Genomic DNA, 23,448 nt, shown 5'->3' on the forward strand with positions numbered 1-23,448 from the left:
ATGTCTGATAGAATTTATGAGTAAAATTATAGGGGTCTGGAGCTTTCTTTGTGGGAAGGTAGTCAAATGCAAATTCAACTTTATTTACACATATTCAATTTTTTCTTGTGTCAGTTTTGTTAATTTGTATTTTTAAGGAATTTGTCTCTTTCATCCAGTTCGTCAAATTTATTGACTTAGTTGTTCATTTTTTTTCTATTATTTTCATGCCCATAGGATCTCTAGTGATATGGCTTTTGTGTCTCATATTGGTAATTTGTGTTTTCTCATATTTTCCCTTGACTCATCTTGTCATAGTTTTACTAATTTCATTTTTTTCAAAGAGCCAACTTTGGGCTTTGTCATTTTTTGTGTGTGTTTGTTTTGTTTTATTTTGCTTTGAGACAAGGTCTCACTCTGTTACTTAGGCTGGAGTGCGGTGGCATGATCACGGCTCACTGCAGCCTCAACCTCCCATGCTCTTTAGATATCTTTACATATTTTTCTTCTACTTACTTTCTTTGTGTTTTTGAGACAGAGGCAAGAGACAGACAGAATCTCTGGGATCCAGTAATCTGATTTTTTTTCCCCTCTAGTTTTGGCTTATACAGAATATTATATAAATGGAATTATATGTTATTTTACCTTTTGTGCATGACTTCTTTCACTTAGCGTAATGCCTTTGAGATTTATCCATATCATTGCATAACTCAGTAGTAGTATTTTATTGTACAGATGCACTACAATTTATCTGTTTACCAGTTGTTGGACACATGAATTGTTTCCATTTGGGGGCAATTATGAATAAGGCCACTATAAACATTTGCATATGTTTTTCTTTCTCTTGGATACATGCTTAGGTATAGTATTGGTTCCTTGTATGATGGGTCTGTCTAATTTTGTAAGAAACTGTCCAGCTGTTTTCCAAAGTGGCTGTTATCATTTTGCATGTCACTCACAATGTGTGAGAGCTTCAGTTTCTTCACATAATCATTACTCCTTGACATGGTCAATCTATAATTTTTTTTTTCTTTAGACAGAGTCCTGCTCTTGTCGCCCAGGCTGGAGTGCAGTGGTGTGATCTTGGCTCACTGTAACCTCTGCCTCCTGGGTTCAAGTGGTTCCCCTGCCTCAGCCTCCTGAGTAGCTGGGATTACAGGCGCTCACCACCATGCCCAGCTAATTTTGGTACTTTTAGTAGAGATGGTTTCGCCAGGTTTGTCAGGCTGGTCTTGAACTCCTGATCTCAGGTGATCTACCTGCCTTGGGCTTCTGAAGTGGTGGGATTACAGGCATGAGCAACGGCGCAGGGCCCAATCTTTAAAATTTTAACCGTTGTAGTAGGTTTGCAGTAGTATCTCAATGTAGTTTTTAATTTTTATTTCCCTAACATTTGAACATGTTGAACATTTTTTCACGTGCTTATTTGCCAATTGCCAACTGTATATCTTCGGTAATATGTCTGCTCAAATCTTTTATTATTTGTAAAGTTGGGTTATTATTTTATTATCAGGTTACAAGAGTTATTTATATACTCTGAGCTTATTTCTAGACTCTTCTATTCAACTAATGTGGATGTTTGTCTTTCTACCATACCACACTGTTTTGATTACTGTAGCATTGTGGAAGTCTTGAAATAAGATAATGTGAACTTCTAATCTTGTTCTTCTTTTTAAAAATTGTTTTAACTTTTCTAGGTTGTTTGCATTTCTACATAAACTTTAGAATTGACTCATCAATGTCTATTTTTAAAAACTTCTGGAATTTTGATTGGTACTGCATTGAATCTATAGATAAATTTGAGGAGAATTGACATCTTTTTTTTTTTTTGAGACGTAGTCTCGCTCTGCCGCCCAGGCTGGAGTGCAGTGGCCGGATCTCAGCTCACTGCAAGCTCCGCCTCCCGGGTTCACGCCATTCTCCTGCCTCAGCCTCCCGAGTAGCTGGGATTACAGGCGCCCGCCACCTCGCCCGGCTAGTTTTTTGTATTTTTTAGTAGAGACGGGGTTTCACCGTGTCAGCCAGGATGGTCTTGATCTCCTGACCTCGTGATCCGCCCGTCTCGGCCTCCCAAAGTGCTGGGATTACAGGCTTGAGCCACCGCGCCCGGCCGAGAATTGACATCTTAACAATATTGAGTTATCCAGTCCATACATGCAGTGTATCTCTCTGTTTAGTTCTTTAACTTCTTTTATTAATGTTTCATCATTTTTAGTGTTTTGCATACATTTGGTTAAATTTATTCCTAAGTATTTCACAGTATTTGTTATTATAAATGCTATTTTAAATTCGAATCTAGTTGTTTGTTGCTAGCATACAAAAACACAGTTGATTTCTATATATTGGTTTGGGATTCTGTGACCCTGACATCTCTTTTTCGTTTAAGAGCCTTTTTTTTTTTTTGGAAGATTCTTTCAGATTTTCTGTGTAGAAAATCATGTTGTCTGTGAGGAAAAGCAGTTTTACTTCTTTCTTTCCAATCTTTATACCTTTGTTTTCTTCTAGTGTCTTGTTACCCTGATGAGGACCTCCAGTACAATGTTGAACAGAATGTTATACTGCTCTATAAATATTAATTCAATAAATGTGGTTGATAGTGGTGTTGAAATACTTTTTTGTTTTTTGAGATGAAGTCTCATTCTTGTCCCCCAGGCTGGAGTGCAGAGGCAGGATCTCAGCTCGCTGCAAACTCTGCCTCCCAGGTTCAAGTGATTCTCCTGCCTCAGCCTCCCTAGTAGCTGGGATTATAGGTGCCTGCCACCACACCCAGCTAATTTTTGTACTTTTAGTAGAGACGGGGTTTCACCATGTTGGCCAGGCTGGTCTTGAACTCCTGACCTCAGGTGATCTGCCCACCTTGGCCTCCCAAAGTGGTGGGATTACAGGTGTGAGCCACTGCACCTGGCCGAAATCTATTTTTTTTCCTCTAGTTGTTTTATTAATTTCATGGAGTGGGATGTTAAAATCTCCAGTTACGATTGTAGTTTGTCTATTTCTCTCTTTGGTTCTGTCAACTTTTGCTTCATGTATTTTGAAGCTATGTTATTAGGTGCATACACATTTAGACATATATATATATATGTATGTATATGGTTTTTTTTTTTTTTTGAGACAATATTTTACTCTGTCATCCAGGCTGGAGTGCAGTGGCATGACTGTGTCTCACTGCAGCCTCAACCTCCTGGGTTCAGACAATTCTCCTGCCTCAGGCTCCCGAGTAGCTGGGACTACAAGCACATGCCACCACACCCAGCTGGTTTTTGTATTTTTGGTAGAGAGAGGGTTTTGCCATGTTGCCCACCTTGGTCTCTAACTCCTAAGCTTAAGCAGTCTGCCAGCCATGGCCTCCCCAAGTGCTGGTATTACAGGCGTGAGCCACTGTGCCCAGCCTATATGTCTTCTTAATGAACAGATTCTTTTACTGTTATGAAACACTTCACTTCATCTCTAATAATATTCCCTTTTATGAAGTTTTTCTTATGCTGACTTCCCACATGGCACATTCTTGGCCATCCTTTTATTTTCAATCTATTTGTGTCATTTGATGTCCTTTGTATTTGAAGTCATTTCTTGTAGACAATATATAGTTAGGTACATGCTGAAAAGAAATATATAGGCAGGCCCTGTGTACACTTCACCCAATCTCTCCTACTGTTAACATCTTACATATATATAGTACAGTGTCAGTACTAGAAAATTAACACGGGTGCACTCTATAGAGCTTATTCTGATTTCTCCAGTTTACCTGTACTTGTGTGTGTGTGTGTGTGTGTGTGTGTATGTAGTTCTATGTAATTTTATTACATGTGTAGCTTTTTGTAATCAGCACCACAATCAAAGTACATAATTGGATCATCACCACAGGGCCCCCAGGTGCTATTCCTTTACAGCCACAGTCCTTTCTCTCTGCTGACTCCTAACCCCTGGCAACCACTAATCTTCTCTCCATCTTTACGCTACTTCAAGAATATTATATAAATGGAATCATACAATATATTACCTTTGAGACTGGCTTTTTTCCTTTAGCATAATTCCCTTGTGGTCCATCTGTGGTGTTGTGAACACCAATAGTTCATTTCTTTTTGTTGCTGAATATTATTCCAGGTTAGGGCTTTTTTTTTTTTTTTTTTTTTTTTTTTTTTTTTACCAGTCTGACAATCTATGCATTTGTTTTTTTTTTTTTCTTCCAATATGGAGTCTCACTCTGTCCCCCAGGCTGGAGTGCAGTGGCATGATCTCAGCTCACTGCAACCTCTGCCTCCGGGGTTCAAGTGATTCTCCTGCCTCAGCCTCCCAAGCAGCTAGAATTACAGGTGCTCACCACCACATCTGGCTAATTTTTGTATTTTTAGTAGAGATGGGGTTTCACCATGTTGACCAGGCTGGTCTTGAACTGTTGACCTCAAGTGATCTGCCTGTCTTGGCCTCCGAAAGTGTTGGGATTACAGGCATGAACCACTGTGACCAGCCAATCTATGTATTTTAGTGGAAATGTTTAGCTCATTTGCCAATACCATCTTGCTATTTGTTTTCTAGTTGTCTCATCTGTTTTTTGTTCTATTCCTTATATCCTACTTTATTTTCCATAATTTTTAAATTTTTAATAAATATTAAAAATAATAAAATATTTAAAATATTTAAAATATTGGATTATAGTTCCTCTATTAGCTTTTTAGCGATCCATCTTTGTATTTTTTTTAGACTTTGCCTTAGGAATTTCCATATTCATCATTAACTTATTGCAGTGTACTTAGAATTAGTATTTTGACACTTCACATAAAATGTATGAAATTTACAACAGTAAAATTCCATTTATCTGCTCCCACTTCTTTTGTGCTACTTTTATCTTCAATTTTACATTTACATACAAAATATACCCACAAAATGATGTTATTATTTTAAGGTAATCTGTTGCAATAATTTAATGATTCATTTTCAATTTATGTTAATAGAGATGTTTTTCTATGTTACTATCTTAGTGCTAGCAGTGAATCAGAATCTTTGATTTTTTTTTTTGGACTGAGAATTAGGCATTTAAATCAATGAAAAAATAAATGTGAAACTTAAGAGTACAAGGTCTAGGCCTGGCGTGGTGGCTCACGTCTGTAATCCCACCACTTTGGGAGGCCGAGGCGGGTGGATCACCTGAGGTCAGGAGTTCGAGACCAACCTCAACATGGAGAAACCCCTTCTCTACTAGAAAAATACAAAATTATCTTGTGTGGGTGTGGTGGTGCACGCCTGTAATCCCAGCTACTCAGGAGGCTGAGGCAGGAGAATTGCTTGAACCTGGGAGGTGGAGGTTGCAATGAGCTGACATCGCACCATTGCACTCCAGCCTAGGCAACAAGAACAAAACTCCATTCCAAAAAAAAAAAAACAAAAAGAGTACAAAGTTTAAATTTTTTTCCTTTTTACTGATACAGGTTACTTTGGTGTCATTTTTCCCTAACTTAGATAAACCCCTAATCAATTGTTTCATTGTAAATAGGAATATTTAAATGGTACTCCCCAAAATTCCTTTTTATTATTATTTTATTTTTATTTTTATTTTTGCTTTTTTTGAGATGGAGTTTCACTCTTGTTGCCCAGGTTGGAGTACAACGGCGTGATCTTGGCTCACCACAACCTCTGCCTCCTGGGTTCAAGTGATTCTCCTGCCTCAGTCTCCCGAGTAGCTAGGATTACAGGCACCTACCACCATGTACAGCTAACTTGTATTTTTAGTAGAGACAGTGTTTCACTATGTTGGCCAGGCTGGTCTCGAACTCCTGACATCGAGTGATCCACCTGCCTTGGCATCCCAAAGTGCTGGGATTACAGGCATGAGCTATTGTGTGTGGCCATATTTTCCCAATTATCCTATTAAGTAAGAGTGCTAGCCCTAAGATCTTAGAAAATATTGTTTAATTAAATACCAGGAAATACCTCTTACTAAAAAGCCTAGTCTTAAACAGCTTGAATAGAAAACTTCTTCAAGTTTTTTTTTTTGTTGTTGTTGTTTTTTTTTGAGACAGAATCTTGCTCTGTCGCCAGGCTGGAGTGCAGTGGTGTGATCTCGCCTCACTGCAAACTCTGCTTCCTGGGTTCAAGCGATTTTCCTGCCTCAGCCTCCCAAGTAGCTGGGATTACAGGTGCCCACCACCGCACCTGGCTAATTTTTGTATTTTTAGTACAGATGGGGTTTCACCACGCTGGCCAGGCTGGTCTTCAACTCCTGACTTCAAGTGATCCACCCACCTCAGCCTCCCAAAGTAGTGGAATTACAGGCTTGAACCATCACGTTCAGTTCATCTTTTTCCTTTCTGACTTCGTGTTTTTTATTATTTATTATTTTTTATTTTTTTTGAGACAGAGCCTCACTCTGTCGCCCAGGGTGGAGTGCAGTGGCACGATCTCGCCTCACTGCAACCTCTGCCTCCCAGGTTCAAGTGATTCTCCTGCCTCAGCCTCCCAAGTAGCTGGGATTACAGGTGCCTGCCACCACACCTGGCTAATTTTTGTACTTTTAGTAGAGACAGGGTTTCACCATATTGGCCAGGCTGGTCTTGAGCTCCTGACCTTGTGATTTGCCTGCCTCGGCCTCACAAAGTGCTAGGATTACAAGTGTAAGCCGCTGTGCCTGGCCTCTTCATATTTATTAAGATAAAGAAAATTGCTGGCCGGGCATGGTGGCAGGCACCTGTAGTTCCAGATACTCGGGAGGCTGAGGCAGGAGAATTGCTTGAACCTAGGAGGCAGAGATTGCAGTAAGCTGAGATCGCTCCACTGCACTCCAGCTTGGTGACAGAGCGAGACTCCGTCTCAGAAAAAAAGAAAATTGATCAGGCTTTCCTTTAGAGGCTTATTTGGAGATAAATGGAAAAGGTGTAAAGTATTTATATTAATATTTTCCCTTGGAACAAGTATATCAAATTGAAAATACTTTTCTCTTTCTTCCTACCCTGACAAAAGAAAGTAAAATCAGACTCCTTATGGTAGGTAAGGAGAACACCGTTATCTTTTTAAAGATGTGGGATTTCCCCACCAGAGTTGTTTGTTGTTAGACTATGTTAGACATGTCATCATATTGAATATGGCAAATTTTCTTACAGAAATCTGAAAACAATTTATATTCTACCCCTCTAGTTTTATCCCTGTCTACCATCTTATGTTATCTTCTCCAAATTCTCAGTACAACAGTGAACCTGGACCCCTGGTTGTTTCCTGCCTGTAAGTCATTCATTCTGCTATTTCCCCTACCAAAAGTCTTTCTCTTCATTCTCCATCTGCAAAATACTGTAGTCCTTCAAATCTCAGTTCTCAAAATCAATTTTCCTCATTTCTCTAAGGTGAGAGCATTTCCTTTAAATCCACTAAGTCTGTGTGGATTTTCTTTTCCTTTCTTTTCTTTTCTTTCTTTCTTTCTCTTTCTTTCTTTCTTTCTTTCTTTCTTTCTTTCTTTCTTTCTTTCTTTCTTTCTCTTTCTTTCTTTCTTTCTTTCTTTCTTTCTTTCTTTCTTTCTTTCTTTCTTTCTTTCTTTCTTTCTTTCTTTCTTTCTTTCTTTCTTTCTTTCTTTCTTTCTTTCTTTCTTTTCTTTCTTTCTTTCCGTCTGTCTCTCTCTCTCTCTCTCTCTTTCTTTCTTTCTTTCTTTCTTTCTTTTTTGAGATGGAGACTCACTCTATCACCCAGGCTGGAGTGCAGTGGTGTGATCTTGGCTCACAGCAACCTTCCAGACTCAGGTGATCCTCCCACCTCAGCCTCCCAAGTAGCTGGTACTATAGGTGTACACCACCATACCGGGCTAATTTTGTATGTTTTTAGAGATTTGATTTCGCCATGTTGTCCAGGCTGGTCTCGAACTCCTGGCCTCAAGTAATCCATCTACCTTGTGCTGGGGTTACAGACATGAGCCACTGGGCCCAGCCAAGTCTGTGTATTTCTTAATGCACACAGTTATTTGTTAAAATGTTAAAATATGCCCTAATGTAGTGTACGCTACTTGAGGGAAGGACTTTCTTACTCATATTCATATTTTCCATAACATGCAGCACTGTGTATTTGATTTCCAAGACATTCAATTGATACTTGTCCAATGAATGAATGAATTAAAAAATACAAGGATCAATTCTAGGATTGTCTTTACAAATGGCTACTCTGAAAATGCTTGGCAAATGTTTCTATTGCATGTAGGTGGGATAAGCCTAAAGTTAGTTCCAGAGGCAGGGACAGTTCTGAAGGACTTGATAAAAATCACTCACAGATTCTGCACAGACAAGGACACTCCCAATGTGAATAGATAACTTGTTGGATGCATCTGCCAGCATCTGAACTGCTGGCAACTTTTGTTTGGAATGAAGAGCTTTCAGCCCAGCACCGCACCTCCATTATAATGTTTTGCCTCCTGTTTTGTTTATATAAAAGACTACAGTCTTGTCTTAGAATTTCTGGGTATTATGAGTACCTTAGGGAAATCTGATTATAGAGATAATCTACTCAACAGTGAAGAGTTTCAATTTGTTTCTATTGAGTTTTGTCAATTTCGAATCCCAGATACCTTTGTATTCCAGTCCATTGACTAGAGCCTCCCAGCCAGACGTTGAGGCATCTGTTTCTATAGTCTCCGGAACTGGAAAAGATAAATAAGAATGTAGGGGAATTATCTGTATATTTGCTAACCACCAATTTAGATCTAAATAGACTCCCTCTGTTAGGAAGACTAATGAATTCCAATTCTCTGAAATATCCTTTGCTTTTAACAAGCAAGATGGAAGGTATCTAAAGAAAAAAAACGGGGCGAGATACACAGAGGGAAAAGCTGTGAATAATGCCACCAGAGAACCAATTATGTTCACCAGCTGGCATTGAGAAACTTGTTTCCTTTGACAAAAAAAGATTTTAGTTTTAGCCTCAAAATACTTTTTGACATTGTGTTCTTCAGGGCTGAATGACGAATCCTCCCAAACACCCCCATAAAATGTTAGAAAAAAATTCTTAACATCATTGTTATATGTAATGTGGCAAAGCAATGGGCAAGAAGTGAAAAACAAGCTAAGGCATCAATATGGCAGTTAAGAAGAATCAACTGGATAAAATGATAGTGAAATGAAACATGAAAACAGAGACCCTCCTCCCAGCCATATGACTGAATCACTGAGACACATTCATGGGGTATGACAGTAATAAACAAACTGGTAAGAACTTTGAATAGACATAAAAATGTATTTCTTGTGAAAGCATAGTCAACTACTATATATCTCAGTGATATAAACTGCATTTTGAACTTTTCTTTTTATTTGTGGGGAACCTCACTGATTGCAACCAAGCCTAGAATGGAAACTTTTGTGCTTTAGTGGGTGAGACATAATCTGTTTCATGATCTCTCAGTTGGTAAAATGTGCAACGAAGGCTGGGCACGGTGGCTCACACCTGTAATTCAAGCACTTTGGGAGGCCAAGGTGGGAGAACTGCTTGAGTCCAGGAACTTGAGACCAACCCGCGCAACATAGCACCACCCCGTCTCTACAAAAATTAATAATAATACATTAATTAGCTGGGCATGGTGTTGCACATCTGTGGTCCCAGCTACTTGGGAGGCTAAAATGGGAGGATCACTTGGGCCTGGGAGGTTGAGGCTGCAGTGAGCCATGATTGTGCCACTGCACCCTGGCTTGGGCAACAAAGCAAGACCTTGTCTCAAAAAAAAAAAAAAAAAAAAAAAGCCAGGAAGTGGTGTCACCTAATCCTGAGCTCTCATTAGAGGCTTTTGTTTTTAACCACCAGGACTCCTGTTGAGCCAGTCTTGTCTGGGAGTCCCCTCTGGTCCATCTGGTCCAAGCTGTTCCTTGGGGAAATACTTGTGAATTCAAGGTTTTCACTTTTTATACTACTTTAAAACTTGCCTTTCCCAAGTATCTATTTAAATTCCATAAATATCTGTAGAGCAAGTTCACTCAGACCAGGCCTTGTTGAACCACTAAAGCAGGGCGACTACGTATCTATGTGTTCCTAATGCCTTCTGTTTCTCAAAGAGAAAGAATAATGCTTATTTGATAGTAATTTGCTTTCTTGATTATAAAAAGGGGAAATTTTAAAAAGTTTCTTGTTTCTCTTTCAAATGATGCCACCTGGCGCAGAGCCACTGTGTAGTCTGTGTACTGCACAATTCCACCTGCGCCATCAACATGGGCAATAGTATCAGTGGTGCCTTCTGACTCCCTACCCAGTCTGAATTCTCCAGAATAGTACATAGTCTTGACCCTGTGCACAAAGAAAATGGACTTTTATGTGGCTGGATAATTGGACAATTAATTTTTTTGTGTTTTGTTTTTGAAATGGGGTCTGGCTCTGTAGCCCAGTCTGTGGAGTGCAGTGGTGCAATATAGGCTCACTGCAAGCTCCGCCTCTCAGGTTCACGCCTTTCTCCTGCCTCAGCATCCCAAGTAGCTGGGACTACAGGCGCCCACCACCACGCCTGGCTAATCTTTTTGTATTTTTAGTAGAGACGGGGTTTCACCATGTTCGCCAGGATGGTCTTGATCTTCTGACCTCATGATCTGCCCGCCTCGGCCTCCCAAAGTGCTGGGATTACAGATGTGAGCCACCGCGCCCGGCCATTTAATTTCTTTTTTTTTTTTTTTTTTTTTTGAGACGGAGTCTCGCTCTGTCGCCCAGGCTGGAGTGCAGTGGCGCGATCTCGGCTCACTGCAAGCTCCGCCTCCCGGGTTCACGCCATTCTCCTGCCTCAGCCTCCCGAGTAGCTGGGACTACAGGCGCCCACAACCGCGCCCGGCTAATTTTTTGTATTTTTAGTAGAGACGGGGTTTCACCGTGGTCTCGATCTCCTGACCTTGTGATCCGCCCGCCTCGGCCTCCCAAAGTGCTGGGATTACAGGCGTGAGCCACCGCGCCCGGCCTTTAATTTCTTATACCCAGTTCTGGGGAGGAAAACAGAGCTGTTAGTTGATTCCATGCCATCAACTTCCTAAACACTTTTATGTACTGAAATTTGGTATTGTACTAAATATTACAGAAATACAAATGTTACCTAAGTGACTCTTGAGCTTTGAACCTAAATCAGCAAGGGAAATGTTTTACAATTTTTTTTTTTTTTTTTTGAGACAGAGGCTCGTTCTGTCACCCAGGCTGGAGTACAGTGGCGCCATCTCGGCTCACTGCAACCTCTGCCTCCCGGGTTTAAACGATTCTTCTGCCTCAGCCTCCCGAGTAGCTGGGATTACAGGCTCCCACCACCATGCCCAGCTAATTTTTATATTTTTAGTAGAGAAGGGGTTTCACCATGTTGGCCAGGCTGGTCTTACACATTTTATTTCCTATTTCTTCATCTTGTGTTTTTTTAATCCTTTTATTCTCTTTTAAGGATGCAGTTTTTAGTGATGGATTATACATGGAAAGAAATGAAAAAAAAAAAAGAGTTCAAGGAGAGTTCTTTAATAGTATGCATCAGCCTTCTTATAAATTTACCGGAAATGTCTTCAAAAATGGTTGCCCTTTTCTTTATTAAACATTTTTTAAAATAGCAGTTTTTTTGAGATTTAATTCAACCACAAAATTCGCCAATTTAAAGTATACAATTCAGTGTTTTTTAGTACAGAGTTACACAACCATCACCACTATCTAATTTCAGAACATTTTTATCACCTCAAAAAGAAGCCCTATATCCATTAGCAGTCACACTCCACATTCCACCCCCAGCAGCCCTAGGCAAACACTCTACTTTTTGTTTCTATAGATTTGCCTGTTCTAGACATATTATATAAGTGGAATCATACCATAAATGGTCTCTTATGACTGACTTCTTTCACTTAGCGTGCTTTCAAAGTTCATACATGTTGTCACATGCATCAGTATTTTATTACTTTTTGTTGCTGTATAATCGATTGTATGGATATATCACATTTTGTTTATCCAGTCATCAGTCAATACATTGGTTTCACTTTTTAACAATCACAAATAATGCTGCTATGAATATTTTTATACAGGTTTTTTGTGTGGACTTATGTCTTCAGTTCTCGTGGTTATATACTTCTGAGTAGAATTGTTGCATTATATGATAAATGTATGTTTAATCTTTTGAGTAAACACCAGACTGCTTTTCCTCTCCTTTCCTCTCCTCTCCTCTCCTCTCTTCCCCTCTCCCCTCCTCTCCTCTCCTCTTCTCTCCCCTCTTCTTCCCTTCTCTCCCCTCTTCTCCTCTCCTCTCCTCTCTCTTTTTAAGACAAAGTCTCACTCTGTCACCCAGGCTGGAATGCAGTGGCACAATCTTGGCTCATTGCAACCTTCAGCTCCCAGGTTCAAGTGATCTCATGCCTCAGCCTCACGAGTAGCTGGGATCACAGGCGTGTACCGCCACACCCAACTAATTTTTGTATTTTTAATAGAGACAGGGGTTTCACCATGTTGGCCAGCCTGGTCTCGAACTCCTGACCTCAGGTGATCTGCCTGCCTCAGCCTTCCAAAGTGCTGGCATTACAGGCGTGAGCAACCGAGCCCAGCCCAGACTGGTTTTCAAAGTGGCTGAATCAATTAATAATCCTGCCAGCAATATTTGAGGGCTCCAACTTCTCTACATCCTTGCCAACATTTGTTATTGTCTGTCTTTTTAATTTTAGCTGTCTTAGTGAGGATACAGTGGTATCTCGTTGTGGTTTCGATTTGCAGTTCCCTGGTGACTAATGTTATTGAGCATCTTTTCATGTGCTTATTGGCCCTTTATATATCTCCTTAGGAGAAATATATAGCCAAATCCTTTACCCACTTTGTATTATCATTTTTACTTGTCATAAAATACACAACATAAAATTTATCATCTTGACCCTTTTTAAGCATACAGTTCAGTGGCATTGAGTACATTCACATTCTTGTGTTATCATCACCATGATCCAGTCTCCAGGACTCCTTTGATCTTGCAAAACTGAAACTCTTTTTTTTGTTTTTCTTTTTTTGAGCATTCTTTCCATCTTTTATTACTGCTGAGGTTAAACATTTTCATGTGATTACTGGCCATTCATATTTCTTTGTGGGACAGCTTGTTAACTTAATAAATAATACTAATGTTTTTCCTGATTATAATATACTTATTGTAGACATGTGGAAAATACAGAAGAGTATAAGACCATAGAGGAAAAAATTCACATAATTCAAATTATAAAAACAACCATTGCTGCTAATTTTTACTCTTCTCTGCACATGTTTTCTTATAGAATTGATATTCTGGACAAATGTGTTTTAGAGTATATGTTTTTCCTTTCTTTTTTTGAGACAGAGTCTCGCTTTGTTGCCCAGGCTGGAGAGCAGTGGCTAAATCTCAGTTCACTACAACCTCTGCTCCTGGGTTCAAGCAATTCTCCTGCCTCAGCCTCCTGAGTAGCTGGAATGACAGGCATGTGCCACTATGCCCGGCTAATTTTTGTATTTTTAGTAGAGACGGGGTTTCATGGGCCAGACTGGTCTTGAACTCCTGACCTCAGGTGATCCTCCCACCTCGGCCTCCCAAAGTGCTGGGATTACAAGGCGTGAGCCACCGCACCCGGCCCTGTTTTCTCTTTTTTGTAAAACTTAATTTAATTAATTTTAAGTTCCAGGATACCTGTGCAGGATGTGCAGGTTTGTTACATAGGCAAACGTGTGCCATGGTTTCCTGCACCTATCAGTCCATCACCTAGATATTAAGCCCAGCATGCATTAGCTATTTTTCCTGATGCTCTCCCTCCCCACACTCGGACCCTGACAGGCCGCAGTGTGTGTTGCTCCCTTCCCTGTGTCCCTGTGTTCTCATTGTTCAGCTCCCACTTATGAGTGAGAACATGTGGTGTTTGGTTTCCTCTTTCTATGTTAGTTTGCTGAGGATAATGGCTTCCAGCTCCATCCATGCCTCTGCAAAGGACATGATCTCATTCTTTTTTACGGATGTGTGGTATTCCATCGTATATATGTACCACATTTTCTTTATCCAGTCTATCATTAATGGGCATTTGGGTTGATTCCATGTTTCTGCTATTGTGAACAGTGAAAACTGAAACTCTTTACCCATTCAATGATAACTTTCCCTTTCTTCACCCCAGCAACTCATTCTATTTTTGGCCTCTATGAATTTCAGTACTCTAGGTACCTCATTTAAGTGGAATGAGGCAGTATTTGTCCTTCTGTGACTGGCTTATTTGACTTAGCATCATGTTCTCAAGGTTCATCCATGTCGTAACGTGTCAGAATTTCCTTCCTTTCTAAGGTTGAATAATATTCCAATTTATGTATAGTCCACATTTTGCTTATCTATTCATTTATCAGTGGACAGTTGGGCTACTTCTACCCCTTGACTATTGTGAATAATGCTGCTATGAACATGTGTGTATAAATATCTGTCCAAGGCCCTGCTTTCAGTTCTCTTGGGTATATACTCAGAAGTGGAATTCCTGGATTATATGGTAATTTCATCTTTAACTTTTTAAGAAAGTGCCATACTGTGTTCCACAGCAGCCACACCATTGTACATTTCTACCAACAGTGCCCAAGGGTCCCAATTTCTCCCCATTCTCACCAACACTTGTTATTTTCTGCTTTTTAAAAAACAGTAGCCGTTCTAATGAGTGTGAGTTTGTATCTCATTGTGGTTTTGATGATTTGCATTTCCCAAATGATTAGTGATTGTATTAGAAAGTTCAGGCTGCCATAACAAATACCACAGACTAGGTGGCATAAACAACAGAAATTTATTTCTCACAGTTCTGGAGGCTGGGAGTCCAACATCAGGTTCTGGCTGATTTGGTTCTTGGTGAGAGCCATTTTCTGACTTTCAGATGGTCACCTTTTCACTGTGTACTCACATGGTAGAGAGAGATCTTTCTCTTCCTTTTCTTATAAAGCCACCAATCCTATGAGATTAGGGTCCTATCCCTATGACATCATTTGACCTTAATTACTCCCTATAAGCCCTATCTCCAAACATGGACACCTTGGAAGTTAGGGTTTCAACATATGGGTTTTGGGGGGACAGTTTGGCCCATAGCGGTGACCTCGAACATCTTTTAATGTGCTTATTGGTCATTTGTATACCTACTTTAGAGAGATGTCTATTCAAGTCTCTTGCTCATTTTTATTTTTTAGAGATGGAGTCTTGCTCTGTCACCCAGGCTGGAGTGCCATGGCACGATCTCAGCTCACTGCAAGCTCCATCTTCCGGGTTCACTCCATTCTCCTGCCTCAGCCTCCTGAGTAGCTGGGACTACAGGCACCTGCCACCATGCCTGGCTAATTTTTGTATTTTTAGTAGAGACGGGGTTTTGCTGTGTTAGCCAGGATGGTCTCGATCTCCTGACCTCATGATCCATCTGCCTTGACCTCTCAAAGTGCTGGGATTACAGGCGTGAGCCACTGCGCCCAGTCTGCCCACTTTTAAACAGGGCTGCTTGTCTTTTGTTGTCATTGAGTTTCTGGAATGCTTTATATCCTGGATACAAGCCTCTAAGCAGATATGTGACTTGCAAATATTTTCTCCTATTCTGTGGGTTGTCTTTTTCATTTCTTGATGGTGTTCTTTAAAGCACAAAAGTTTTTAATTTTGATGAAGTCTCATTTATTTTTCTTTTGTTGTCATGTCTAAGAAATCATCGCCTAATTCAAAGTCATGAAGATTTACTTACTCCTTTGGTTTCTTTTAAGAGTTTTATAGTTTAAGCTCTTACATTTGGGTGTATGATTCATTTTGAGTTAATGTTTATATACGGTGTGAGATATCCCTTTTTAAAAAATTCCTAAGAACATCAGAGTTTCAGAATGTTCTCTACTAGATTAGATATGAAAAAATTGGTGAGGAGGGTTGTTGTTGTTGTTGTTTTTTTTTTTTTTGAGACAGAGTCTCTCTCTGTCACCTAGGCTGGAGTGCAGTGGCACAAACATGGCCCACTGCAATCTTGACCTCCTGGACTCAAGCAATCCTTCCACCTCAGCCTCCCAAGTAGCTGGGACCACTAGTTGTGTGCCACCACACCTGGATAATTTTTAATTTTTTTGTAGAGACAGGGCCTCATTGTGTTGCCCAGGCTGGTCGCAAACTCCAGAGCTCAGGCAATCCTCCTGTCTTGGCCTCCAAAAATGTGGGATCACAGGGATCCTCCTGTCTCGGCCTCCAAAAATGTGGGATCACAGGGATGAACCACCGTGCCCAGCCAGGAGGGTTTTTTGAATTGCTGTTTTTGGGGGTCTTTTAAAAATATCATGGACTCACTACAGACATGGGAAATCACATTTATTATATCATCTAAAATATGTTTCATTTATAATAAGTTCATTCAGTCTGTTTTATAAGCAGAGAAATCCAAACATACGGTAACTTAACAGGAATGGCTGCCAATAACAGTTGAGCTAACACTCATTGAGAGATTATGAATAATATCTTGATTACAAATCAAAGCTTGGTCTCATCTTTTTAGCCCCAAATTACTAAGACTACATAACATTTTTTAGTCTGATTAATGGTAGAGTAACTAATTAGAGTGGGAAAGAGATTAGCAAATCATTCAAAATGTCAAGGGCAGGCAAAGTGCCGTTTTGTCGTAGATAATATAGTAAAGCTTATAGCAACAGGTGTGCATGATAAGTAAGAACTGAGAATACTTAGGTATTGAAGAGTCTAGGTAATGTTTTTAATGTCAGCATTATTTGGTTAGACTTGATTTTCTTCTTCTGAATTGCCTTACTGCTGAATTGGCCTTTGATTTATTGACATTCTAAGATTTGGTGTGGATTTTATTTTTGCCTTGCAGGATGCAGAGAATCAAATATTAAAGACAAGTGTATGGTACCGGGAGGTAAATAATTATGTTTCCTTCTAAATATACTGCACTCCTGATCTGGATCTGCTGCAAAATATAGTTATTTAAGAAATAGGTATTATCTTTATATTTCTAGTTCCTTAGATCTGCAGCAGACCTAATTTATTGTAATTCATTTAAGATGTATGGCCCTGGTTTCTGGTTGGGACTACCATCTTTAGCATTCAGATGGGAAGTCCTTTCTCCTAACAGATCGAACCAAGTGGCTGATTAGTTGGATTATTAATCCAAATGTCTCTTTAGTTCTTTACTGAGGGAGACATTGCCCCATTTTGATTTAAGTTTTCTTTTTGGCTACTCCTAACAGGTCTGGAATGATGAATTTTTATCCTGGAACTCCAGCCTGTTTGATGAGATTAGAGAGATCTCCCTACCTCTAAGTGCTATCTGGGCCCCGGATATCATCATCAATGAGTTGTAAGTGTGCCAGTGTGTATTTCTGTGGGGTGTAGACTCCTTGGCATAGTCAGGCCAGTCACTGCTTACTTTCAGTCGGTGTTGCTCATTTTTGCTTCTCAAGTTGAAGGGGAGCATATCGTTGGGAGTATTCAGGTTAGAAGTGCCATGTGTTGATGTTGTTTAAGATACAGATCTGGTTACTAATGTTGAGGTTACTTATTATGTCTGTGTTGTTATAGCAGCAAATGAGCTAACTTACGAGGCTGTCACTGAAAAGCTCATCTTTGCCGGGGTGAATAATCTCATGGGAAATGCGATTGTGTTTTTGCAGGGCTAGGCTGGTCATGGACCTCATGGTCACTACCATCTCCTAATCATCCTGTCTATATTTTGAAATGACCAACGTCCTCTCTGTGACAACAAGTTCTCTTGTGTTTCGTATAGCATGGACGTTGAAAGATCCCTCGACCTTCCCTATGTTTATGTGAACTCATCTGGGACCATTGAGAACTCTAAGCCCATCCAGGTGGTCTCCGCATGCAGTTTAGAGACATATGCTTTTCCATTTGATGTCCAGAATTGCAGCCTAACCTTCAAGAGCATTCTGCATACAGGTAAACCATGAGAGATACCCATCAATGCTGGGTTGGTACACGTAGGTGAAATGATATTATACTATCCTTCAAGTCTATTTTATTCTTGCAGATAATTGGCTATTTAAAAATCGGAATCTCTTCTTGCAGTTTTTTGGTTCCTGCTGTAATCCAGACCAAGTATGATGCTGTAGCCCCCGTGGTTGTTTTGGAAACACAGTGTTAAGCCTCTACTGCCATGGATAATATTATAGAAATCGCAGACAAGCTCCATCATTCTACAGAGAGTGTATTCCAAGCCATAAATTCACAGTTGTTGTTTTTTTTTGTGACTAGAAAGATTTTATTCCGCATCCCTACCCCCTAATTCAAATAAGGCCAAGGAGACTGTGCCTATGGGGGCAGGAGAAAGAGGAAGGATTCAAATTGGGAGCTGGAAAAGTGGGTGGATGTTGGCATCTCTTTCTCTCTGGGAAAGTCAATCATTTCTGTTGTTTGCAGTGGAAGACGTAGACCTGGCCTTTCTGAGGAGCCCCGAAGACATTAAGCGTGACAAAAAGGTGTTTTTGAATGACAGTGAGTGGGAACTTCTATCTGTGTCCTCCACATACAGCATCCTGCAGAGCAGCGCTGGAGGATTTGCACAGATTCAGTTTAATGTAGGTTCTTTACTACCTATCCCTATTGCCTGCTTCTCCACAGCCTTTGGCCTTCTCTCTTGGGCTGAGGAATTTCTGCTCTATTGCATGTTCTCATTCATGATCACCCAAGAACAGGGACTTCAGCGGGCTCTGAGCATCCACTCACATTCCAGCATTTCACAGAACAGAGGTTCAGTGGGAGATGCTGGGCCCCTCCAGAAGATAACAGACACCAGAGGCCTGAAGCATGCCCTGCACCAGGAATCCTCCAATCTTTCCACACATACTCACATTATGGCTTCTAATTGCTACTCAGAAAAAACACAGACAAACCCACACACAACAACAACAACAAATTGGGAAGACTTTCTCATCAACATTATTGTCCTATTTTTTTATTGAGTAAATTATCAACTAATTCCAGATGCAGATGCATAATATGAAAATATTATTAACTTGAATATCTTACGGGATTAGCCAATAAGACCCACAGAAACCACTGGTAGCTTCTGGATCAGAGGGAACAATTAACTCCTCAAAATTATGATGGGAACCCACACTCCTCCAAGGCATCCCTGGGAATGCCCTTGGCTGCATTGTTCATAGCGAAATTTGTCCGCCATGAAACTGGGGGATGGTGGGATACAGGACAGTGAAGCCTGCTGATTTGTACTCCAGAGGCAGCCATTCTCCTTTCTTTGGCCCCCTGGGAAACTGTTTTGACATGTGGTCTGCAGCAATTTCACACAACTGGTAAACTACATCATTAGTATATTAGCAGTGCATTCTTCTTTTCTGCAAAAAGTCAGCTAGTGGTGGTGGTAGTGAGGGGATGGTGGTCCTTCATGCCAAGTAATGGATTCGGTTGAAAAATAGAAACCACAGGTGGGTCAGGACTGCACTCAAGGTGAATTATCCTAAAAACATACCTCTGGAATAAGAAGGAAAATTTAGACTAGACTACAGTGCTCTGGTACAATGGATATGCTAAGGGGTGGTGATGAAATAAACTATCATTCACCGAGTGCGGTGACTCATGCCTGTAATCCCAGACCTTTGGGAGGCCAAGGCGGGTGGATCATTTGAGGTCAGGAGTTCCAGCTAGTCTGGCCAACATGGCATAACCCCATCTTTACTAAAAATACCAAAACTTGCTGGGCGTAGTGGTGTGCACCTGTAATCCCAGCTACTCAGGAGGCTGAGGCATGAGAATCGCTTGAACCCGGGAGGTGGAGGTTGCAGTGGGCCAAGATCATACCACTGCACTCCAGCCTGGGTGACAGAGGGAGACTCTGTCAAAAAAACAAAGAAAGGAAGGAAGGAAGGAAGGGAGGAAGGAAGGGAGGAAGGAAGGAAGGAAGGAAGGAAGGAAGAAAAGAAAGAAAGGAGGGAGGGAGGGAGGAAGGAAGGAAGGAAGGAGAGAGAGAGAGAGAAAGCTAGCAAGCAAGCAAGAAAGAAAGAGAGAGAGAGGAGGGAGGGAGGGAAGGAAGAAGGAAGGAAAGAAGGAAGGAAGGAAGGAAGGAAGGAAGGAAGGAAGGAAGGAAGAAAGGAAGGAAGGAAAGAAGGAAGGAAGGAACTATTACTGAGGTTACAGGTATCCCTCAATTGGTTAAAGGTGTACACAGCTTTCCAGCAAAGCTCTTGTTAAATCTGGGCCTCTTAGACACAGCTGTGGTTTGAACCTGACTGATGTATAATGCTGGCTAGCAGCTAATCGCAACTCATACCCTCCTGATGGTGGGCTTTGGGTTCTTGCCTAGAATTCTGCTCGGTTTTAAGCAAAGCTTGCAATGTGGGCTGTTTGTCCACTTTTCTTGTGAGGAAAAGGGAAGGAAAGCAAGTAAGTTTTTTTTTTTTTTCTTTTTTAAATTTCAATGAGTTTCTTGGCTAAGAGTAAACACCTCATTAATTTTAAAGATATCAGCCCGCAAACATTATTAATGCAGCCCGAATAATGGAGAGCATTAAAGGGAAATGTGAAGGAGTAGCACATGCAAGGTGGAACATAGTCACCTACCAAGCGCTCCTGAGAACACTGCACACACCATTACCTACACTGCACGGAGGAGACAAACACAGGCAAGAGATGGGGCAGGTAAACAAGGCGTGAGCTTGCATGCACAGGCACACATGTGCATACACACACACTCTCTCTCTCCATAGAGCAGCTATTATTTGTAGTTATATGTCGCCCTCCTTCACCCTAAATGTTAATTCGTCAACAGCAGCTGAAGGTTTTCTATATACTATCCCCATTTTAATTATGATGAACAGAGACAGTGAGAAGATTGTTTAATGGAGGGGAGGCTTCCCTGGATCTCAGAGCCATGGTCCAGTTCCTCTGCTCTCCTCACTACCATGCTTCCCCCTGGGTACGTGTTGAAGTGGAAGTGTGCTGGAGGCAGGTGCAATTTAATTTCATGCTCTTGGAACTTTTCTATGGGTCCTTTTGCCCTGGGGGTGGACGTGGGTTATCTAGCAGGGCTGGCTTCCGCCCTGGTCCTCAGGAGCAGAGTAGGGAGAGAATCCTGAGCAGAGTCACAGATCATATTTGGCGGGGCAGGAAGCCAGACTCAGGAGCAATTCTGCAGCTTCAGAAAGACTAAAAGTGGATTCAGTGACGATCAGTTTTCTGCCTGCCAACCCCGCTCAGCCTCCATGCATTTCTGCTCTGTGCACGGCGCCTAGGCTCATTCTCTTACTCCATACCGGACATCCCACTCTGAATTTAGCAACCAAGGCACCTGGGTTTCCTCCAACAGCCATTGGCCAGTGATGTGAAATTCAGAGCCTGATTCTATTATGCCAACACTGGGCGTGCCAGGGTCCTGACAGCAAAGGACCATCTCCTCTTAATCTACTTGCCGGCTGTGTCTCAGTCCAGGCTGCTCAGCAGGAGGTTGGGGACAGGTAGGGAAGGCAGGAGAAGCAATAATCTATTCTAAATTCATCCTTACCCTTGGCCTGAGGTACACTGCTGCCATTTATCCTAAATCAAGTGCTCCGGATGCCCAATGAGTTTCAGCTAATGTGCAATCATAGCTGCCGACTCTGGGACACAAATTGTTTATCAGAGGACACCACGGATGCTTTGGAGTCGGGCTACGTTCCACAGGGGGCCCAGAGCACAGGCACTTCTCCTTACAAAGGTGTCTGTGCACAGCCTGAGACCCGGTCCAGCAGCCATGGGAGGGGAGGTTTCCTCCAATATCTTATTGGAGGTGCTGGTTCCCAGAAACAGCAGGGTGAGCATTTGATTTTGCATGGCAGTGGTTTTTTTTTTCTTTAAAGAATGAGGGTAGAAGTGGGAGGAGGTAGGAATACAATTTAGGAACTCGTGTTGGATGGAAAAGGGTGGACAGCTGTGGAAACTAAACCGAGCCCAACCACAGATATCCTCACACCAAGTAAAGTGTTTATTTGGGCAGGAATTGGGGTGCCCACAGGGTGTCCTAGAAAATGCAAAGGGGCATTTGGGAAAGAAATGCCTTTATCCTCTTTTTCTGTTATAATATTTTTCTAGATTAGGTGGAGTAACTTTGTTGAGATACTTATTGAATGCAGCTCATAAACTTGATAGAAGATAAGATCCCTCTAAGTGCCAGCAGATAATACGAGAGAGAGAGAATTTAGAGCCCCAGATATCCTTTCTGGGTCACTCAAGTGATTTGGGACTCACGGACTGACTTTCTGCTCATCCAGTGCAACCCATAGTCTAGATCCAAGAAACTCTGACTCTGGTGCTTAAATGGCAGCAACTTTCCTGTTCTTTCTGAGTTGGGAATGCTGGGAGGGGCTTTGGAGAGGAGGAAAATGGGCTTCTGTATGAAGCGGAGTCTGGGCGTCAAAATTCCAACTATGTCATAAAGACGGTCATGCAAAATTGAGTACTGGTGGGGTCTACCATCAAGGAGGCAATTAGAGGCTAACCTTGGGGCCTATTCCATCTCCAAGGAGCTCTCCACACACACATTCTGAATTAGATTGATCTCTTTCATTAACATCAATAGGCTCCAAATACCTTTGTGTACTTATTATTACCTGGCTTTAATGGATAATGAAATTGTGGCATAATATTGCTAACACCTGAAGGGTGTCTAATGGGGAACATGGACTGAAACTAAAGTGCTTTTTCTTCCCTTTCTGTGGAATTTAAAGGCACCAGCTCCTTTAGTCCATTAGAAATGATGGGCTGTGGGAAGGGGCAGTTTTGCAGAGAGCAGTGTCTCACTGAGCAGGTGACATGCCTTCTACTTAGCAGAAGCAGGAGTCACTGCTTCTTGCATGATCTGCAGAGAGGTCACCCTCAGAAAGACTGATCTCAAGAGGATAGCTCCCATTCGGGCTAACTCCACATTTCCATTATATTGGAAGTAAAAGTAGCACTACTACCAGACTGCAATACAATTCCACGAACATCTTTCGGGTTCTCACCATGTGCCAGGCTCCATGGTGAACACTTAGGGCATAATGATGAATAAATGAAGGTTCCTGACATCTATCACAGATCCCCAAAATCTGCCCAGGGAGACACAATAGCAATAACCACAAAGCTGAGCACTTACTCTATGCCAAGCACCATTTTAAGAGTTTGTATCTATAATCCTCACATCCCTAGGAGATGGGTGCTCCAAGTATCTGCATTTTTACAAATAAATGAATTGAGGTGCAAAGAAGTTAAGTAACTTACAGAAGGGTGCAAAGTGACTGGTGGAGCCTGGACTTGAACCCAGGCAACTTGACTCCAGAAACTATGTGCCTAATCCTATATTATGCTGACACACAACTAAAGGCAGAGCAGTATATTCCGGTCCATTCTTTGCCATTCGCCCACTGTGCATTACTTGGCAAGTCACGTGTATTAGTGTCACGAGGCTGCCATAACAAAGTAGCCCAAATTGGGTGACTCAAAACAACAGAAATTCATCTTCTTGCAGTTCTGCAGGCTATAAATCTGAAATCAAGACTTGGGCAGGGTTGGTTCCTTGTGGGCATTCTGAGGGAGAA

The 23,448-nt window shown here is 41.3% G+C and overlaps 1 protein-coding gene across 4 annotated transcripts in view; it reads left to right on the forward strand.

The window, feature by feature from the left end:
* Positions 1-23,448, forward strand: part of LOC105493748 (5-hydroxytryptamine receptor 3B) — a 48,144-nt gene that overhangs the window by 16,108 nt on the left and 8,588 nt on the right. For all 4 annotated transcript variants that reach the window (XM_071075612.1, XM_071075609.1, XM_071075610.1 and 1 more), the window contains 4 exons: positions 16,740-16,784; positions 17,116-17,225; positions 17,652-17,821; positions 18,302-18,459. In XM_071075612.1, coding sequence (XP_070931713.1) covers positions 16,740-16,784; positions 17,116-17,225; positions 17,652-17,821; positions 18,302-18,459 — 483 coding nt within the window. The remainder of the gene's footprint in view (positions 1-16,739; positions 16,785-17,115; positions 17,226-17,651; positions 17,822-18,301; positions 18,460-23,448) is intronic.

This window comes from Macaca nemestrina, chromosome 12 (genome assembly GCF_043159975.1).
Source record: "Macaca nemestrina isolate mMacNem1 chromosome 12, mMacNem.hap1, whole genome shotgun sequence".
NCBI lineage: Eukaryota > Metazoa > Chordata > Mammalia > Primates > Cercopithecidae > Macaca > Macaca nemestrina.